Consider the following 19,586-nt stretch of genomic DNA (forward strand, 5'->3'; position numbering starts at 1 on the left):
TGCGATAGTTTGGACATTCTTTGGTATTGCCTTTCTTTGGGATTGGAATGAAAATTTACCTTTTCCAGTCCTGTGGCCATTGTTAAGTTTTCCAAATTTGCTGGCATATTGAGTGCAGCACTTTCACAGCATCATCTTTTAGGATTTGAAATAGCTCAACTGAAATTCCATCACCTCCACTAGCTTTGTTCGTAGTGATGTTTTCTAAGGCCCACTTGACTTCACATTCTAGGATGTTTGGCTCTAGATGAGTGATCACACCATCGTGGTTATCTGGGTCGTGAAGATCTTTTTTGTATAGTTCTTCTGTGTATTCTTGCCCCCTCTTCTTAATATCTTCTGCTTCTGTTAGGTCCATACCATTTCTGTCCTTTATTGAGCCCATCTTTGCATGAAATGTTCCCTTGGTATCTCTAATTTTCTTGAAGAGATCTTAGTCTTTCCTATTCTATTGTTTTCCTCTATTTTTTTGCATTGATCGCTGAGGAAGGCTTTCTTATCTCTCCTTGCTATTCTTTGGAACTCTGCATTCAAATGGGTATTACTTTCCTTTTCTCCTTTGCCTTTAGCTTCTCTTCTTTTTTCAGCTATTTGTAAGGCCTCCTCAGACAACCATTTTGGCTTTTTGCATTTTTTTCTTGAGGATGGTCTTGATCACTGCCTCCTGTACAATGTCATGAACCTCCATCCATAGTTCTTTAGGCACACTATCAGATCTAATCCCTTGAATCTATTTGTCACTTCCACTGGATAATCATAAGGAATTTGATTTAGGTCATACCTGAATGGTCTGGTGGTTTTTCCTACTTTCTTCAATTTAAGTCTGAATTTGGCAAAAAGGAGTTCATGATCTGAGCCACAGTCAGCTCCCCATCTTGTTTTTGCTGACTGTATAGAGCTTCTCCATTGTTGGCTGCAAAGCAAATAATCTGATTTCGGTATTGACCATCTGGTGATGTCCATGTGTAGAGTCTTCTCTTGTGTTGTTGGAGGAGAGTGTTTGCTATGACCAGTAATTACCCGGTAATTCTTAATAAGGGTATGGGAGACAGACAACTTTTGTGAGTACCTACTATGTGCCAGGGGCTTCTCTGTTGGCTCAGTGGTAAAGAATCCAGCTGCCAATGCAGGAGATGTGGGTTTGATCCCTGGGTCAGGCAGATCCTCTGGAGAAAGAAATGGCAACCCACTCTAGTATTCTTGCCTGGGAAATCTCATGGACAAAGGAGCCTGGTTGGCTGCAGTTCATGGGTTGCAAAAAAGTTAGACATGACTTAGCAACTAAGAAACAATAGCTATGTACCAGACACTGTGCTATATACTTTTCACATATTAACTCAACAGTTGTAACCAAGTAAGTATTATATTCCCATTTATTGACAAGGAAACAAGGGCTGAGAGCAATCTGATAACTTCTTGAGGATCACTCTGCTAATAAGTGACTGGATAGGGATTCAGGTCTGTTTGTCTTTTTCCAAAGCTTCATGTTCTTCCCTGTACCACCGTGCTCCTAAATTTTATCCCTCTCTTAAAAGGGATCCAGCTTTTGGGAGAAGTTTGGTCATGTAAAGATTAAAAGAAAGTAATTATGTAATTATTTGCTAGAAATCAATCTGAAAGTAATATGCTTTGTTTAATCAACTTCTTATCATTAACATTTGTACTTAATAGCTACAAAATAAGTTTACCAGGAAGTGTATTTTAGGCCCATGTCAAGCACCTTGGGATTGGCCTTAGAGGTGATAGGTTAGTAGTAAAACTGACCATAGTTTGAGAGATTCCTGTAAGCCTTACACTGAATCAGAATGCTGTGCTTAAACATAAATGAAGCTTGCATTTATAAACACCTTGTTTTTGTAGTGAGGATGTTGAAAGTTGCAAACCGCTTTGTAAGTTGTCAACTGCTTTTTGAAAATCAACCCCAGAATGCATGCATGCAAAAGTTAGTCATTTCAGGAAATCCAAGGCTATCAGGCTGTAATCTCAGTATCATATTGCCCACTTGATTGAAATTCTTTGTGAACTGAGTTTGCCTTACTCCTCCCCCCAGCTTCATGAACAGGTATTTAGTGGACTAGGAATAAAAGCTCTGAATTAGTCTCATTCGTAGATTTTAAGTCCCAGTCGTCATCTCTGTTGGCATCAGTCCTACCAGCTGTCACAGTTGCAATGTCATGGAGTCCCCCAAACATGTGTTAGGTTATAGGAAGCCTTGACCCCTATAAACAAGTCAGGTGTGAATCCCACAATGGGAGAAAGCCCAGCCCAGGAAACGTCATCCCCACTGCAGGATGTCAAGTCACAAAAAACTTAACAGTGATGGTCATGTAATTTCTAACAATTCCATGAATCAGCATCTTTCCTGCATTTTTGGTTATAACAATACAATATGGAATTTTATGTATTGTTACACACATGACTTCAGAACTCTAGGGAGAGGTAAGTAGAATGTTGACAAGAAAGCAAGAGGGAAAGGGAAATATTTCCATTTGAAGCAGTTTCCCCAGTAAGAAAACTAAGAGAGAAAGACTAGATGTTGACTCCTGGCCCATCCTGGTTTTAGCCACTGAGGCTAAGCTAAGCTAGGGCCCCTCTCGTGCATGCATGGCACCCTCTGCAGATACTCTATCATCATCATCATCAGTAGCATTTTATTGAGCACTTATTCTGTACCAGGCTTTTTTATAAGCACTGTACACATATTGAGTGACTTATTCCTCACAACAGCCCCATTAGTATCCAATTTTACAGATGAGGAATCCAAAGCTCCAAGAGGTTACACAGCCTGCAGTAGGTCACACAGTCTGTAAACGCTGGAACTGGGACTTGAACCCTGCTACCATGTTACACTCTGTCTGTCCTCAGGCTCCCAGCTGCATTATAATTGCTTGTTTCTGTTTCTCTTCCATTAGACTCCAGGAAGCTCCCTGAGAACTCCATTCGTCTCTGTCTTCCTAAAGGCCCAGCATGGCCTATGCTCAGGAAAAGTTCTTTAAATGGGATGATGGTGAGGGGCAGAGGCAGGTACAAGTCATTCTCAAGGCTCTCAGTTTGGCTTCTCAGTAATTTCATTTAGGAACCAACCTCTACTGAAAGAGGGTTTCTTTCTGCCCAATTGTTTTTTTTTTTTAATGTGTTCAAAATCCAAACTGTCATTGGGTATTTGGTATAATTTCCTCAGTTCAAGATTTAACGCAGCCAGAGCCCAGTTATCATTAAACTTATGGGTGGAATACTATCTCTGAGTACATTCTAGAAAGTAGAATTCTGTCTGTCATGCAACTATGGGGAAGAGTTTCTCCTGTAAACTAGCCAAACTTCAGAGGTCTCCGCCCTATAGTAGAGTCTTCTTTGATTACAGTTTGTACTGAAGGGAGTAAAATGAGTTAGTGGAGAAGTCCTTTTCCACTTAGTCTTTGGAAGTGGATACAGTCATGAGAAGAAGGCTACAGGTCAGAGGTCAGATGTCACCCCTGGCATAGCAGGCTTGGTGATCAGTCTAGACACTGTGCTGCAGCGGATATCAGAAGTTTTAACCAATTCATACTCTCCAGTGTGGAGAATACTGTTGAGACAGACTGTTGAATTCCTTTTAGAGAACTGATAGATGTTTAACCCATTCAGTCAAGAATTCTAGTACTTTGTAGCTGTCATTCATTTGTTCAGTCGCTACAAACTCTTTGCAACCCCGTGAACTGCAGCACACCACGCTTACCTGTCCTTCACTATCTCCCAGAGTTTGTTCAAACTCATGTCCGTTGAGTCAGTAATGCTGTCTAACCATCTCATCCTCTGCCACCCACTTCTCCTCTTGCCCTCAATCTTTTCCAGCATCAGGGTCCTTCCAATGAATATTTAGGGTTGATTTCCTTTAGGACTGATTGATCTCCTTGCTGTCAAAGGGACTCCCAAGAGTCCTCTCCAGCACCACAATTCAAAAGCATTAGTTTGTTGGCACTGAGTCTTTTTTATGGCCCGACTCTCTCATCCATGCATGACTATTGGAAAAACCATAGCTTTGACTATACGAACCTTTGTTGACAAAGTGATGTCTCAGCTTTTCAAATCACTGTCTAGGTTTGTCATAGCTTTTCTTCCAAGATGCAGGAGTCTTTTTATGTTGTAGCAGCACTCACCATCCACAGTGATTTTGGAGCCCAAGAAAATAAAATGTGTTACTGCTTCCACTTTTTCCCCATCTATTTGCCATGAAGTGATGGGACCAGATGCTGAATACTGGAGTGAGTACCCGCCCATTCCCTTCAGGGGATCTTCCTGACTCAGGGATTGAACCTGGGTCTCCTGCATTGCAGGCAGATTCTTTACCATCTGAGCCACCAGGGAAGCCCTGTCATTCATTAACAGTTAGTATTTAAAGAGAGAGTCTGGGTTGACCATCTCAGCCTAATTGTTTGTGCTCAGTCTAGCACAAGTATATACAGGTAAAATATTTAATTACAACAAAAGTTTCAGACACACACATAAAGTAAATGCAAGCACAATCCATTATCTTGCTGAGGTCTGTTCACAGTCCCTAAGGAAGATGGCAGTCATCAGTTGACTAAACATTCTCTTATGCTAGGAAGTCACATGTTTGACACACACACTTTCTCCTCATTTACTGATTGTTTTTTGAACCTCACGTGGTTGATAGACATGGGCCGTGACAGATTCTCCAGCCAACTAATATCTTAAGCTGTACAGGGGTGTGTGTATGTGTGTACAACATCTGTCTTCAACTAATAGAACTATGACATGGTTACTCATCATAGAAGCGAAGAACAAATAATAGCTGGCCAACCGTTGACCCTCCGGCTGAAAGGCAGGATCAGCCCAGTGGATGGAATTGGTTAGATCGCCCCATGTCACCTTGTTTGGATTTACTGCTGCTTCAAGAAAATGACGGGGATTGTTTTCATTACTCTGATCTTTGGCTTTGGCTCCAGTGAACGTCAGAGAGCGGTGGCCAGATGCAGAGCTGCTCTGCATTGATCTCCCCCACTAGGTGGATATCTGCAGTGTATCAGCCACTGTATCAGCAGCCCCTTCTCCCCCAAGGTGGGGGGTGGAGGGGAGAGTCGTCCATGCTGTACAGCAGGCGCCCTGACATTTCCATGGAGTTCAAAGCCCAAGTTCGTTTGGTGCTGACATTTTGGATTAACTGGTTGACTGGAACGCCTGCTTCTTTCTATACACTGTGAAATTTCTAAACCGCAGCAGTCGAGGGCTTAAAATGGCCGACAGACCCCCAGCTGGCAGCAATTAAGTGCACCTCGGCCCTTGGGCTAAACAAAGGTTTGTGGAGGCAGAGCTGCTGCCTTTGCACTAAGCCAGCTCCCGCTGTAAGCTCTCTTCTGTGTGAAGTGTTTGTCAGTGAGAGACGCCATCCCCTTATGAGAGATGAGTGGGTGGAGTTGTGCCACCTCTTGTTGAATGACTCGTTAACCCCAGGATGGTAGTACCAGGACCCTGCCTAAGAGGCACCATGTCTTGTCAGCGAAGGTAATGGTGAGCGGGGAAGCCAGAGGACAGTCCCAGGACGTCCCAGCCCTGACGGGCAGGAGCAGCCGGAGGCTGATATTTCTGCTCTGGCGCCTGTGGGCGGCCTCCACGTCTGCGCCTCTTTTCTTAATGGAATCCCTTATGCTGTAGGTTGAAAGGGGAAGATGGGCATGAGAAGACAAGATGCTATTTGAAACCCACTCAAGCAGCAAAAAATGTTAGAAGCTAGACCAATGCTATCTAATACACTATTTAAATTTGAGCACATTTAAAGGAAAAAATTTAAATTCTGCTCCTCAGTCACACTGGCCACATTTCAAGTGTCAGTAGCCACACGTGGCCAGTGGCTGTGTGCTGGATAGTGCTATCCTGGACAGTACCAGGTGCTGGAAAGGATACAGATTACTAGGCTCTCTGAAACACATTGCTGGTGGGAGTGTAAATTGCTTCAGCCTCTCCGAAAACAGTTTGAATTATCTTGTTAGCTGAACATTCATGCCCTGTGGTCTAGCAAACAGCTCCTAGGTATGTACCCAAAGAAACTCTTGCCGAGGTTCACCAGGAGACAGGTATAGGAATGTACACAGCAGCATTGTTTGTAGGAGCAAAACCTGGAAATACTCCATGCGCCATCAACAGGAAGCTGGATGAATGATGGTGTATTCATACAGTGGAATAATTATAAGCCAGTACAAGAACTGGATTATAGCTGCACACAGAAGAATGATTGAATCTTAACAATAGGACTTCAAGGAGGAAGAAGTAAGTCTGCAAACATAAAAAGGTAGTGCCATCCTTTTTCAGAAGCCCCAAACAATGAAAACCAGAAAATGTAACAAGACTATACCAGAGCATACTTTGAAATGTGATAAGACTCCATGCAGAAGGAAAGTAAAGGAATGGTAAGTGCAAGATAGACAGTAGTGGCTATCTCAGATAGAAGAGGAAAAGGAAAGAGGAATGGGGAGGGGGTGGGGAGGGAGAGGACCACACAGATAGATTCAAGTTATGGTCAGACAATGGGGTTTTCGCACAAGGGATAGTGGTTTCACAGATGTTTATTATGTCATTTAAAATAAATAAAAAGCCAGTGATGATAGTGGGCCCTAAACTGAGGATAATGATGCGTCTAGTCCAAAGTCCAGTTTCAAACAAAAAGAACGGAGTCCTTTCCTTCCAGATGCTAAATAGGTTCATGGGAACATACAGGCAAGTGACAGGAACGGTGACTTAACTGGTTTTTTTGAACACCACTGAAGAACTGTGGACGGAGGTTCATGACATTATACAGGAGGCAGTGATCAAAACCATCCCCAAGAAAGAAATGCAAAAAGGCAAAATGATTGTCTAAGGAAGCCTTACAAATAGCTGAGAAAAGATGAGAAGCAAAAGGCAAAGGAGAAAAGGAAAGATATATCCATCTGAATGCAGAGTTCCAAAGAATAGCAAGGAGAGATAAGAAAGCCTTCCTAAGTGACCAATGCAAAGAAATAGAAGAAAACAATAGAATGGGAAAGACTAGAGTTCTCAAGAAAATTAGAGATACCAAGGAAACATTTCATGCAAAGATGGACATTTCATGCAAAGATGGACACAATAAAAGAAACGGTATGGACCTAGTAGAAGCAGAAGATATAAAGAAGAGGTGGCAAGAATACACAGAAGAACTATACAAAAAAGATCTTCATGGCCCAGATAATGACAATGGTGTGATCACCAGATCCAGACATCTTGGAGTGCGAAGTCAAGTGGGCCTTAGGAAACATCACTATGAACAAAGCTAGTGGAGGTGATGAAATTCCAGTTGAGCTATTTCAAATCCTAAAAGATGATGCTGTGAAAGTGCTGCACTCAATATGCCAGCAAATTTGGAAAACTCAACAATGGCCACAGGACTTGAAAAGGTCAGTTTTCATTCCAATGCCAAAGAATGTTCAAACAATCGCACAGTTGCACTCATCTCACATGCTAGCAAAGTAATGCTCAAAATTCTCCAAGCTAGGCTTCAACAGTATGTAAACTTCCAGATGTTCAAGCTGAATTTAGAAAAGGCAGAGGAACCAGAGATCAAATTGACAACATCCGCTGGATCATCAAAAAAGCAAGAGAGTTCCAGAAAAACATCCACTTCTGCTTCATTGACTATGCTAAATCCTTTGTGTGGATCACAACTGTGGAAAATTCTTCAACAGATGGGAATACCAGACCACCTTACCTTCCTCCTGAGGTCTGTATGCAGGCCAAGAAGCAACAGTTAGAACCAGACATGGAACAACATACTGGTTCCAAATTGGTCAAGGCTGTATATTTTCACCCTGCTTATTTAACTTATATGCAGAGTACAGCATGTGAAATGCCGGGCTAGATGAAGCACAAGCTGAAATCAAGATTTCCAGGAGAAATATCAATAACCCCAGATATGCAGATGACTCCACACTTAGGGCAGAAAGTGAAGAGGAACTAAAGAGACTCTTGATGAAAGTGAAAGAGGAGAGGGAAGAAGTTGGCTTAAACTCAACATTCAAAAAACAAAGATCATGGCATCTGGTCCCATCACTTCATGGCAAATCAATGGGGAAACAATGGAAACAGAGAGACTTTGTTTTCTTGGGCTCCAAAATCATTGCAGATGGTGACTGCAGCCATGAAATTAAAAGATGCTTGCTCCTTGGGAGAAAAACTATGACCAACCTAGACAGCATATTAAAAAGCAGAGACATTACTTTGCTGACAAAGGTCTGTCTAGTCAAAGCTACAGTTTTTCCAGTAGTCATGTATGGATGTGAGAGTTGGACTATAAAGAAAGCTGAGCGCTGAAGAATTGATGCTTTTGAACTGTGGTATTGGAGAAGACTCTTGAGAGTCCTTTGGACAGCAAGGAGATCAAGCCAGTCCATTCTAAAGGAAATCAGTCCTGAATTTTCACTGGAAGGACTAATGCTGAAACTGAAACTCCAGTACTTTGGCTACCTCATGCAAAGAAGTAACTCATTTGAAAAGACCCTGATGCTGGGAAAGATTGAAGGTGGGAGGAGAAGGGGACAACAGGATGAGATGGTTGGGTAGCATCACTGACTAGATGGACATGAGTTTGAGCAGGCTCTAGGAGTTGGTGATGGACAGGAAAGCCTGGCATGCTGCAGTCCATGGAGTCACAAAGAGTCAGACATGACTGAGCGACTGAACTGAGCTGAACTGTATTCCTGAATCCCAGAGTGAACAGATTTAGGATTGTGCCATGTACAGTCATCCTGATCTCAAAGGGTTATGCTCGAATTTTTAGTGTCATGGTCAATATATGAAGAAAGCAGTTCCCATAACACATGAGGGCCTGCACTGAAGAATGTCTCTTTAAACTTTCTGTTGGCTGAAGTTTGTTCACATGCAAATGGTTTTAACTCCTCCACTCCCCAGCCTCCCAACTTGGACCTCAGGAGGTTAACACTTTAAGTTTCGGAGAAGTAGGAATCCTTTCTCGCCTACCAGCAATAATAAGGAAGTAGGGGACTGTGGAAAGAATTCCTTTAATCCACCTGTTTCTAGTAAGAATATATATCTAGATCGCCTCTTATGAAAGGGACCTTCAGGAGACCACAAGGGTGACTCCGTGTCCTCCCTCCTGTGTCTGTGTGGACAGTGAGCCTTGAATGCCACAGCAAGCAGCTCCAGGCAGCAGGATCTGAACACTCCCTCCAACCTTCCCTTGGTGTTTGGTTGATCACAGAGTGAGGACCTGCTGGGGAGACAGATAAGAAAATTTAACAAACAGGCAACGCATACCCATGAGGGAGCAACTGTGGCGTTCGGGTGTTTAGAGTTCAAAAGTTAGAAGTTAACGCACTGGGCGTAGAGGGAAGAATGGATCACAGAACTCTGGGGACGGTGTGGAGGGAAGCTACTGAATCAAGACCATCCATAGGCACCAGAGAGCTATTTGGTGACGATAGAGGGCCGCTTACTTACATTCACAGCTGTTCTGTGGTCGTTATTCATGGGATGTCGGTCTCAGGAGCGCAGATCCAGAAACGGGCCACCTTTCCTTGCTTGCTCTGGCTTCTCGGATCTCACCCAAGGAGGGCAGGACTCTCACTGAGTTTTCTCCTCCTTGGTAGCATGTTTTCCCCTGCTTTGGGTACTCATGAAAAGAATGTTTCTTCTAAGGAAAACATGTGTCAACAGAGATGTTACTGTCATGTCTCTGCCTTCCTGTGCCTTCTTTGTTTTGACTAGTTGGCCAGACACACCCTTGACCTTTCCCTCAGGAAGTTGGGATTTGAGCTGGTTCATATTCTGCTTTAATTTTGTTGGCTTTCAAAGCTCAGCATTCATGGTCTGTAATCTCTTCAGCAAAGTTTGCATATCATCTCTTGTTTTTAGCTCAGTAGTCAAAGTGGCCTTTCTACCTCTTCCCACCCCCACCTCCAAATGCCTTCATTTATCTGTTCAGCTAATACTACTGCTTCTCTACCATGAACCCAGGAGTAAAACAAAATCCCTCCTCTCACGGAGCTTACATTCCAGGTGGAGAGCCAAGCAATAAACAAATATTTTTATTTAAGTGGGATGTGAAGCAAATGTATTTTGAGCTCATGGCCAACTTAACCTGACTTGTTTTTGAAACAGCTTGCTTTGAGGAGAAGGACAGGAGTGGAAACAGAAAGAATAAGTTAGAAAACTACTGGAGCAATCCATTCCAAATCCAGAGATCATTTATCAGTTACAAGAGCGATAGAGAAAGAGAGAGATTTGCGGCATGTGTGAAAGTTGAGCCTTCGATCCTCCCAGTAGATCCAGGAGGACATAGGGAGAGGAGTCAGGATGCAGCCTTACATTGAAAGACGTAGATGAGCAGGCCTGGCAGGCCTCCTGAGGGCCTTTGGGCTTCGGCCATGGCACCCAGGCCTCTTCCAGGAGCTTCAGGGGTGATAGGATAGTAAGCCTGACTTGAGGAAAAGATATGTTTTTAGCCTGTCCTAGACAGTGTTTGAAATGACGGTAGATATTTCACTGGACCAGGAGATAAGAACAGAACTCAGCTACCTGGAAAAGCACTCCACACTCCTTCCCCTGGTTTCTCTCCCACACAGTGTCCTGCCAGCATCCTTACAACAACAGTTGTCCGGTGTCTCTGTCAGGGGTTAATGGCAGCCCTCTCTGCTGCCCTCCATGTTTTCAGTCAGTTGCATGCTCAGTCACTCAGTTCGTGTGTGACTCTTTGTGACTCCATGGACTGCAGCCTGCCAGGCTCCTCTGTCCATGGGATTCTCCAGGCAAGAATACTGGAGTGGGTTGCTGTTTCCTCCTCCAGGGGATCTTCCCGACCCAGGGATCGAACCCCTGTCTCCTGTTTCTCCTTCAGGCAGATTCTTTACCATGAAGTCACCTGGGAAGCCCCCTTCAGTCAGTTGTTGGGATCTAAATAACCAGCGGTGGGCCTCAGTCTTAAAGAAGGAATTGAGACTGTGCACAGCAGGAGTATGTGAATATATCGTGTAAATAAAATTGGGTGGTTTTTTGTTTTTTGTTTTTTACCCATTCCCTTGGTGCAGATGATCAGAACTTCTTTTTAGTCTCACTCAGAGAACACAATTAGTAGTATTCTTGGGACATCCTTTTTACTGAACTTTTTATAAAATTAATCACTGGATTTCTGGTTTCCAAGCCCAAATCAAGCATTACCCAGGTATGGAGCTTGAGCCCATGTGGCCTGGTAGGTGGCGTGTTGATGTGGGCCTGGGAAGGCTTTGAGTTGTCCCATCTTTACATCTCACCCATGGTGTGGCCTGTGGCAAATTTCTGTTTCTGTCCCTGTTTTTTCACCCTGATTTGCCCACCAGGCACTTTTCCTGCCCCTGCAAGTAAGTCTCTTTTAGTTCATGATTCAGGAGTGGCAAGCCTCAGCCTCTCATTTAGATGTGTCTAGAGAGGGGTGTTTTGCTTCACTGGAATCCAGGAACAAATAATGAAAAGTACACCAAGTACAAGGCCGAGGACAGACCAGGCACACTCTTATCAGTCATCTGAAATATGCACAGCCTTTCCAAGACAAATATGGACTCCTGTTTCTAGGAAAACACCAGAAAGTACTTATCAATTACCCTGTATATGGTTTGTGGAAAAAGACAACACCAGCCTACCCTGAAAGCCATAGCAAAGCAGATTCCTCTGAGCAACCAGCAGCTGAAGACCATGAGTTGGAGCCCAGCCTGTGGCCTGGGACTGGTCCACGGAGCCTCTCTCCTCCCTCCTGTGATGCCCGTGTCCCTCCCCCAATAGCAGGCAACTGAGCTCCTCCTAGAAGATGGGGTGACTGATGTGTTCTCACTCACGGCCAAACCCCTCACTCTTCTTCCTGACCTTTTCCAAGTCCAGAGGTGTCTCTCCAGAAGAGATCCCTAGAAAAATAGAGGGTGACCCGGGGGAATTTCAGTAATACTAACAGTGACGAGAGTCACCATTGGTGGATAGCCCACATTCTGTCCGGCCCAGGCTTGATGGACATAGTTTTGTTTGATCCTCGCAGCCATACTGCAAGGTAGGTACTGTCATCCCATTTTACAGAGAGAACTAGAACTGGGGGTTGAAGAAGTGAACTGACTTGCCCATGATCACATGTCTAGGAAATGGCAACTGTGAAGTTCTTGTTCAAAACTGGAGATTTTAACCACTTTCTTCCAACTGCATTCACAGGGGATACTGAATGTGGATTTAATGCTGGTCAGCAGATTTAGAGCATGTCCCTGTATGAAGTGGCGTTTTTATCTTAGACGAGGAAGGAAGGGAAGTCATTTTAGCATTAGCATGTAACCTCTTCGCTTTTCTGTCCACCTTCCCACCTTAGGACTCAAGCACAGAGGGTGCGGAAGCCACGCTGCTGCACAGGGCCCCAGGGCCTGCTTCCCCGCTACTCGGAGAGCCAGGCAGAGGGCCAGGAGCAGCTCTTCAAACTAACAGACAACATACAAGATGAATTGTGAGTTGCATCTGTGGGAAACCAGCCCTTTTGGTTCACCAGGTCATCTTCTCTGTCTCTGCATCTGAGAAGTTTCTGTCCATTTCTGAGTATCATCATGACTCTGAAGCCTGGAAACTGGTCAGAGATTCCTTGGCCCAGATGGGTTTTTGTTTTGTTTTGTTTTCCTGCCACACCAGACAGCCTGTAGGATCCTAGTTCCCCAACCAGAGATTGAACCCATGCCCCCTGCATTGAAAGCAAGGAGTCCTAGTCACTGGACTGCCAGGAATGTCCCAAGCCCAGATGTTTTATATACATTTAAATGTAACAGTGGTTCTCAAACTGAATTCCACAGCAGGACCTTAATGTTGGCATTCTCCTTCTAATTAGTTCAAAGAGAGAAGATAAAATGTTCTCAATCCAAAGATTTTGTTTTTGCCCTGTAAAATTTTCCTAAACTTTGGTGTCCTGTTGTTGGCGGAAGAATGCTAGTTAAAACAAAACAGATTAACAAATAACAAACAACTAGTAGCTGAAAATTTTGGAAATGCAACATTCTTAAGGTTGTGTTGCTACTCTTGAATGTGGAACCTTATATACTTAAGATCTTGTTATAATTTCAGTTAGTGAAGTTTTTTCTAATTGATACGTTTGTTGTTGTTGTGGAGTTGCTAACTCATATCCAACTCTTTGTGACCCCATGGACTGCAGCACACCAGGCTCCTCTGTCCTCCACTATCTCCTGCTCAAACTCATGTCCATTTAGTCAGTGAGCATGCTGTCTAACCATCTCATCCTCTGTTGTCCCCTTCTCTTACCCTCAATCTTTCCCAGTATCAGGGTCTTTTCCAATGAGTCGGCTCTTCATGTTAGGTTGCCAAAGTATTGGAGTTTCAGCTTCGCCAGCCTCAGCCCTTCCAATGAATGTTTAGGGTTGATTTCCTTTAGGATTGACTGGTTTGATCTCCTTATAATCCAAGGGACTCTCAAGAGTCTTCTCCAGTTGATATGATAGAATTCAGTATATCACTGTTTTGCAGTATTATTCCTTTAATATAAAATGCTCTGTAACCTAAATAGATGTTAGAATCACCAGTCCAAAGAAAGCAGTTAGTTCTGCCCTAATAAATAGCAAAATGCTAGTTTAATTTCTTTGAATGCTATTTATCTCAGGATAAACAAGGTAAGGAGGGTTTAGAGGACCATGAGGGGTTTGGGGTTTTTTTTTTTGTTGTTGTTGATGAAAGGGTATCTGAAGTAGAGGTTAGCTCTTCAAAGAGCCTTCAGTGTCATTGTTACCAATGTGTTAAGCTGACCTCACCTCATAGTTTTGTAGCAGTATTTGAATGGGAATATCGAAAGTCAAATCCAGAATTCATGTGTTGCTTACTGCATAGAAAGGCATCTTCCTGGATGTGGTTTTTTGTAACTCAAACTCCTTTTGTTACTGGAAGGTCTCTCAGTGATGGAGATGTATGACATTATGGTAGTCAGCTCAGGCTGCCAAAAACCAAATACCACAGACCAAGTGACTTAAACAACAGAAAGTTGTTTGTCACAGTATTGAGGCTGGGAAGTCCAAGATCAAGGTGCTGACTGATTTGGTTCCTGGTGAAGGCTGTCTTTCCAGCTTGCGGATGGCCACCTTCTGGCTGTGTCCTCATATGGCAGAGAGAGGCTGAGCCAAATCTCTGATGTCTCCTATAAAGACACTAATCATAGAGAATCAGGGCCCCACCCTTATGACCTCATTAAAAGAAAAAGAAGAACCTTTATTTTTTAAATTATTTATTTTAATTGGAGGATAATTACTTTACAATATCGTGATGGTCTATGCCATACATCAACATGCATCAGCCACAAGTATACATGTGTCGCCCTGTCCTGAAAGCCCCTCCCACCTCCCTCCCCACCCGATCCCTCTGGGTTGTCCCGGAGCACCAGCTTTGGGTGCCCTGCTTCATGCATTGAACTCACATGGGTCATCTGTTTTACATATGGTAGTGTACATGTTTCAATGCTATTCTCTCAAATCATCCCACCCTTGCCTTCTCCCACTGAGTCCAAAAGTCTTTTCATCTGTGTCTCCTTGCTGCCCTGCATGTAGAATCGTCATTACCATCTTTCTAAATTCCATGCATATGCATTAATATACAGTATTTGTCTTTCTCTTTTTTACTTACTTCACTGTATAATAAGCTCCATTTTTCTCCGCCTCATTAGAACTGACTCAAATGTGTTCCTTTTTATAACTGAATAATATTCCATTGTGTGTATGTGCCATAACTTCCTTATCCATTCATCTGCTGATGAACATCTAGGTTGCTTCCATGTCCTGGCTATTGTAAACAGTGCTACTATGAACGATGGGGTACATGTGTCTCTTTCAGTTTTGGTTTCCTTGGGGTGTATGCCCAGCAGTGGGATTGCTGGGCCTTATGACCTCATTTAACCTTCATTCCTCCCATGCTCCATACAGTCACACTGGGGTGAGGTCGTCAACATGGGAACTTGGTGGGGACATAATTCTGTCCATAGCATATGTCTCTCTCTACTCTTTTAGTCTAGCCTCAGCTCTGGCCATCGTGCCAATAGCCAAAATCCCCTGCGTTTCACTCCAGAAAGGACTTTATATTCCTGCCCTCCTTGGGTGAGTATCTGGTGCCGTCACTGCCCTTTATACACTTTACTGATGGAACTTTTGACCTTTGGATTGGAGGCTCAGAGAATCATTCCTCGAGTGAGACATGGTGCAGAGTCTACTAGCATGGTGGCCCCATGAGGGCCTTAGTTTCTGTCTGATCCATTCACTGAAGAATCCTCAGTATGTGCAACAGTAGATGGCACTTATTAGGCACTCAACAGATATTTCCTGAATGAATGAGAGTTGGATGGTTATTGTACATTGTGCTTTTAATTTTCTCTCCCGCTCACCCTTCCTCAGGCTTCCCTGATAGCTCAGTTGGTAAAGAATCCGCCTACAATGCAGGAGACCCTGGTTCAATTCCTGGGCCAGGAAGATCCACTGGAGAAGGGATAAGCTACCCATTCCAGTGTTTTTGGGCTTCCCTTATGGCTCAGTTAGCAAAGAATCCACCTGGAATGTGGGAGACCTGGGTTTGATCCCTGGATTGGGAAGATCCTCTGGAGAAGGGAAAGTCTACCCACTCCAGTATTCTGGTCTAGAAAATTCCATGGACTGTATAATCCACGGGGTTGCAAAGAGTCAGACACGACTGAGCAACTTTCACTTTCGCTCACCCTTCTTCAAGTCAAACCATATCTGGTCCTCATGAAATTCATTTTCAATACAATGATATATGCCAGAAACATAAGGAGAAACTGTGTAGCATGGCTAACGTAGGATTGCTCCCAGTGAAACACAAGCACTGAGCACAGAGCCATGGAAAACTGGAAGCCGGAATCAAAATAAAGTCAGTAAAACAGATTTCATGAAACTCTTAGAATTCATAAGAGCTCAGAGAAGACGTTGGCATGAATGACTTCTGACTCTTAAGATGAAAACCATGTGTTGCTACCCCAGTTTGTGTTAAATCTTGCCCATGCACGCTGGAGGAGCCACGTGGCCATAGTCTTCCACAGTGTACAAGGTTTCCTTGGGAAACCTGGCACATATTTCTCTGAAGTGTCCTCAGTGGTCAGGCTGGGTCTTCATGTTGGAGGCATCACTTTGCAAGAAAGGGGTTTTCAAGAAAAGCACAGGAGCGTCATAATATACCTCTGACTTTTATCCTAGAATCCTAATTAAAAACATGCTTAAAGACCTAATTATTTGCATATTTTCCTCCAGAGTTAACCCCTTAAAAGGATCTTTAATACCTTGCTCTACTGTTCTAACTAAATGTTTCCACATTTTTTTCCAGTTAGACTCACTGTTTCACTTCTGGAAAATATTGTGTAATTACTTCCCGATGCCGTGAAAACCCCACAGAGTCCACAGTGCTGTGGTTACTTCAACTTTGTTCTCCCAGATCAAGTTGCATTTAATTTTTTATTTTATTCAGTTAATTAGTATTAAAAGGATAGTTGCTGACATATGATTTAAGGTCTGGTACACTGTAAAGGCTTGAGTTTCTAATGAAAGCAGTATTAACTCTGATATGTTGCAAAATTGCCATCACTTTCCATTTTTCTTAACTTTGGTTCTGAAATCGGATTCTGGGTTAAAATGATGGTAAAGGCAAATTTGTTCTATCAGATTACATTAATTTTTGTCTGTAACTGGTGTCTGGTATGTAGCCAGACACCTCATTTTCATTAAAAGAAAAAGAAAAAAGTACCTATTTTATTTCCAATACACCGTCACAGACCAGATTACATACTAGCAATGTAATCACTAGGTTAGTTCTTTACCTTTTCCAAAAACTGAGTAGCTGTCCTCACATACTGTTTTCTTGGGTTTATTTGACAACTTGATTGTATTTTTTTTAATGTAGTTTTAGGAAATAATATTTGTGAGGGTTTTTTAAAAGATATTATTCATTGCTTTAAAGAAAGAAGATTTTAAGTCCTCTATCTCGGTTTTAATATTTTGATAGATGTACTTAAATATATTTGATTACCTTTGTAATCCTAAGCATTTTATTTTATGCATTTAAAATCAACATTGTCCTTAGAAAGGAATTGTGGGCCTCCCCACAGGCCAACAAGGGGAAAGGAGGGACCATGATCCAAAAATGTTAAGAACGCCTGTTCTGATTAGGAGCCTTTCTAGATGTTTGAAATTTTTAATTATTCAAAATTATTAATTATTTGAGTGTCAGTAGGTTGCACAGAGGTAAAGAATCCACTTGGCAATGCAGGAGACATAGGTTCCATCCCTGGGTCGGGAAGATCCCCTGGAGAAGGAAATGGCAACCAACACCAATTATTCTTGCCTGGAAAAACCCATGCATGGACAGAGGAGCCTGGCGGGCTGCAGTCCATAGGGTCACAAAGAGCTGGACATGATGGAGCACAACACAACACATGTGTTCCATAAACGTTAAGAGCTCCTGTTCTAATTAGAAATGAGCTTTTCTAGGTGTTTGACATTGTTAATTATTCAAAATTATTCTTTTTTAGTACTGTGACTGTGCTAACAAAAAGAGTCCTTATCCTTTAGAGAAATACAGAGAAGAGGAGAAAGAATGAATTAGCAGCAACAACTAAGCATCCTTAAGGGGCAGCTAGACCTGGAAAGTGTCTCCACTGACAGGGTTCCTGTATGTGACCTTGAAGGTGGTGCTTGTCTTTGGGGGAAACTTGAAGGTCACGCACAGGAGGCCCCTTGAATCTAGGCAGCATCTTGGAGGCTCTCCTTGTGTCGCTGGGCCACTTGATCTCAGCCGAGTCAGGCTGCTTCCTTGCCCCTTTGGGTTGTGCACTCAATTCTATCGGTTTGTCTGCTCCTCCTCTTTTTTTTTTAATTCAAGGAAGTATAAAAAGGAAAACAAAAATAGCCTATAAACCCACTGGCCAGGTTAGTCCTCTCTCTTTTTGATGAAATAAACTCATGTACACAGTTATTAGCAAATTCAAAGAGTACAGAAAAAATCAAGAATAAAATTCTCCTTTCTTGCCCCCTTTGTATGCATACTGTGATATTTGATATATATACTCTTCTTAAGAAATTGCATATAGAAATAGAAGTTAGAACATTTTTATCTGAGCACAGGTTATATTGTTTATTCTAATAAACAGTATAATTTAATTTAACAGCATATAATTATAAATAAAAACCATAAAGTAACATGCAATCTCAAAACAAAAATAAAAAGATCAGACATTTTGAGGAGTGGGATAGAATTCATTGCTTGCATTTTCTAAACCAGGAAATAATCTGTCAATAATCATTGACACTCCTGGAATAAGACAGCTCCCAACTATTCTGATTGTGAAATGACTGTAAAGTGTGGAATATACAGATATATAAATATTAATAGAGTTGATAAAACAAAAACAAACAAAACCCCAAGAGAGTGGGGAAAAAAAGAAGGAAAATCAGTTGAAAAAGGTAATTGAATCAACTGGCAAATTTCTCTCCCCCTAAGGAGCAAATCAGTGGCCATGAACCTCTTTCCCTGTGGCCTCTTAGAGGGACACATTTCTCCAACCTGCCGAAGTGAGGACTTGTAGACTCGCAAGGAGACCTTCTCCACAGGACCGGGGTAACTTGGTGTCTGTTGTCAATGGAAGAAAGAAGTAACAGCAGCCACCCCGGTTGGGCATGTAGATTGGTTCTAGTCATCATGGTGGCCCCTCGGACGAGGTATGGTGATCCTCACTCTACACATGACGGCAGGCAGCTCTGAGCCAAGCCTTGTGGCTGGCAACAGGCACAGCCAGCTGTCACCGAGGATCGGCCGGTCCCAATGGCACACTGGCCACCTTACTTGGAAATGACATCACTACCTGCCACATAGTGAGAGGGCTGAAGCTGTTGTTGACAGTGACTTTGGTGTTTGTGGTTTGGGATCCTGTTCATTGTAGCGAAGCTGCTTCTGCAGTGTTGAACCTTGCCGGGCTTGCCCACTATTAGAACCCATCATCTTGGAGAGTAGTGTAAGCCACGTGTCACAGCCTTCCTTTCTCTGAGAAGAAACTTTCTGAAGTTGGTCCCCAGGTCAAAACATCCTCTTTCTCCCCTTAAAGGAGAGTTATAAGTGAAACTTTCAACCAAAGTCTCAAGATCCTGATTTTTTTGTTTTTTAATAGAATCGTTCCTAGTGTCCACCAGAGATGTCTTCTCTGGTTCTCCTTATTTGAAGGTTATGATACCCAGAGGCTGTGTGTCTCTGGCCATGGTTTTTCACCCTCCCTCCTTCTGAGTTAATAACAGGTCAGAGGGTAGAAGGACACACTCAGGGTCCACCTGAGGCCACATGGCTTTCCTTCCCATGTCATCCCGCAATGGTTTGTAATAGTCACCCATTCGTGGGCCAAGAGCAGCCTACGTGAAGCGAGGGGGGTGCGAGTGTGTCTAGACTTGGCTTGTGTGAGGCCTTTGCCTCTCAAGTGACACAAAGGAAAGGAGCTCAGGCCTTCTGCAGGGGACAGCCAGGCAGGGAGGGGGATGCCATGCTGTGACAACGAAGTGACAGAGGCGGCGAATGAGATGAGAAATGCT

At 43.1% G+C, this 19,586-nt stretch overlaps 1 protein-coding gene across 5 annotated transcripts in view; it reads left to right on the top strand.

The window, feature by feature from the left end:
* VPS13D (vacuolar protein sorting 13 homolog D) overlaps positions 1-19,586 on the top strand; it is a 266,175-nt gene that overhangs the window by 238,599 nt on the left and 7,990 nt on the right. For all 5 annotated transcript variants that reach the window (XM_040263469.1, XM_040263472.1, XM_040263473.1 and 2 more), the window contains one exon: positions 12,344-12,475. In XM_040263469.1, coding sequence (XP_040119403.1) covers positions 12,344-12,475 — 132 coding nt within the window. The remainder of the gene's footprint in view (positions 1-12,343; positions 12,476-19,586) is intronic.

This window comes from Oryx dammah, unplaced genomic scaffold (assembly GCF_014754425.2).
Source record: "Oryx dammah isolate SB20612 unplaced genomic scaffold, SCBI_Odam_1.1 HiC_scaffold_21, whole genome shotgun sequence".
Lineage (NCBI taxonomy): Eukaryota > Metazoa > Chordata > Mammalia > Artiodactyla > Bovidae > Oryx > Oryx dammah.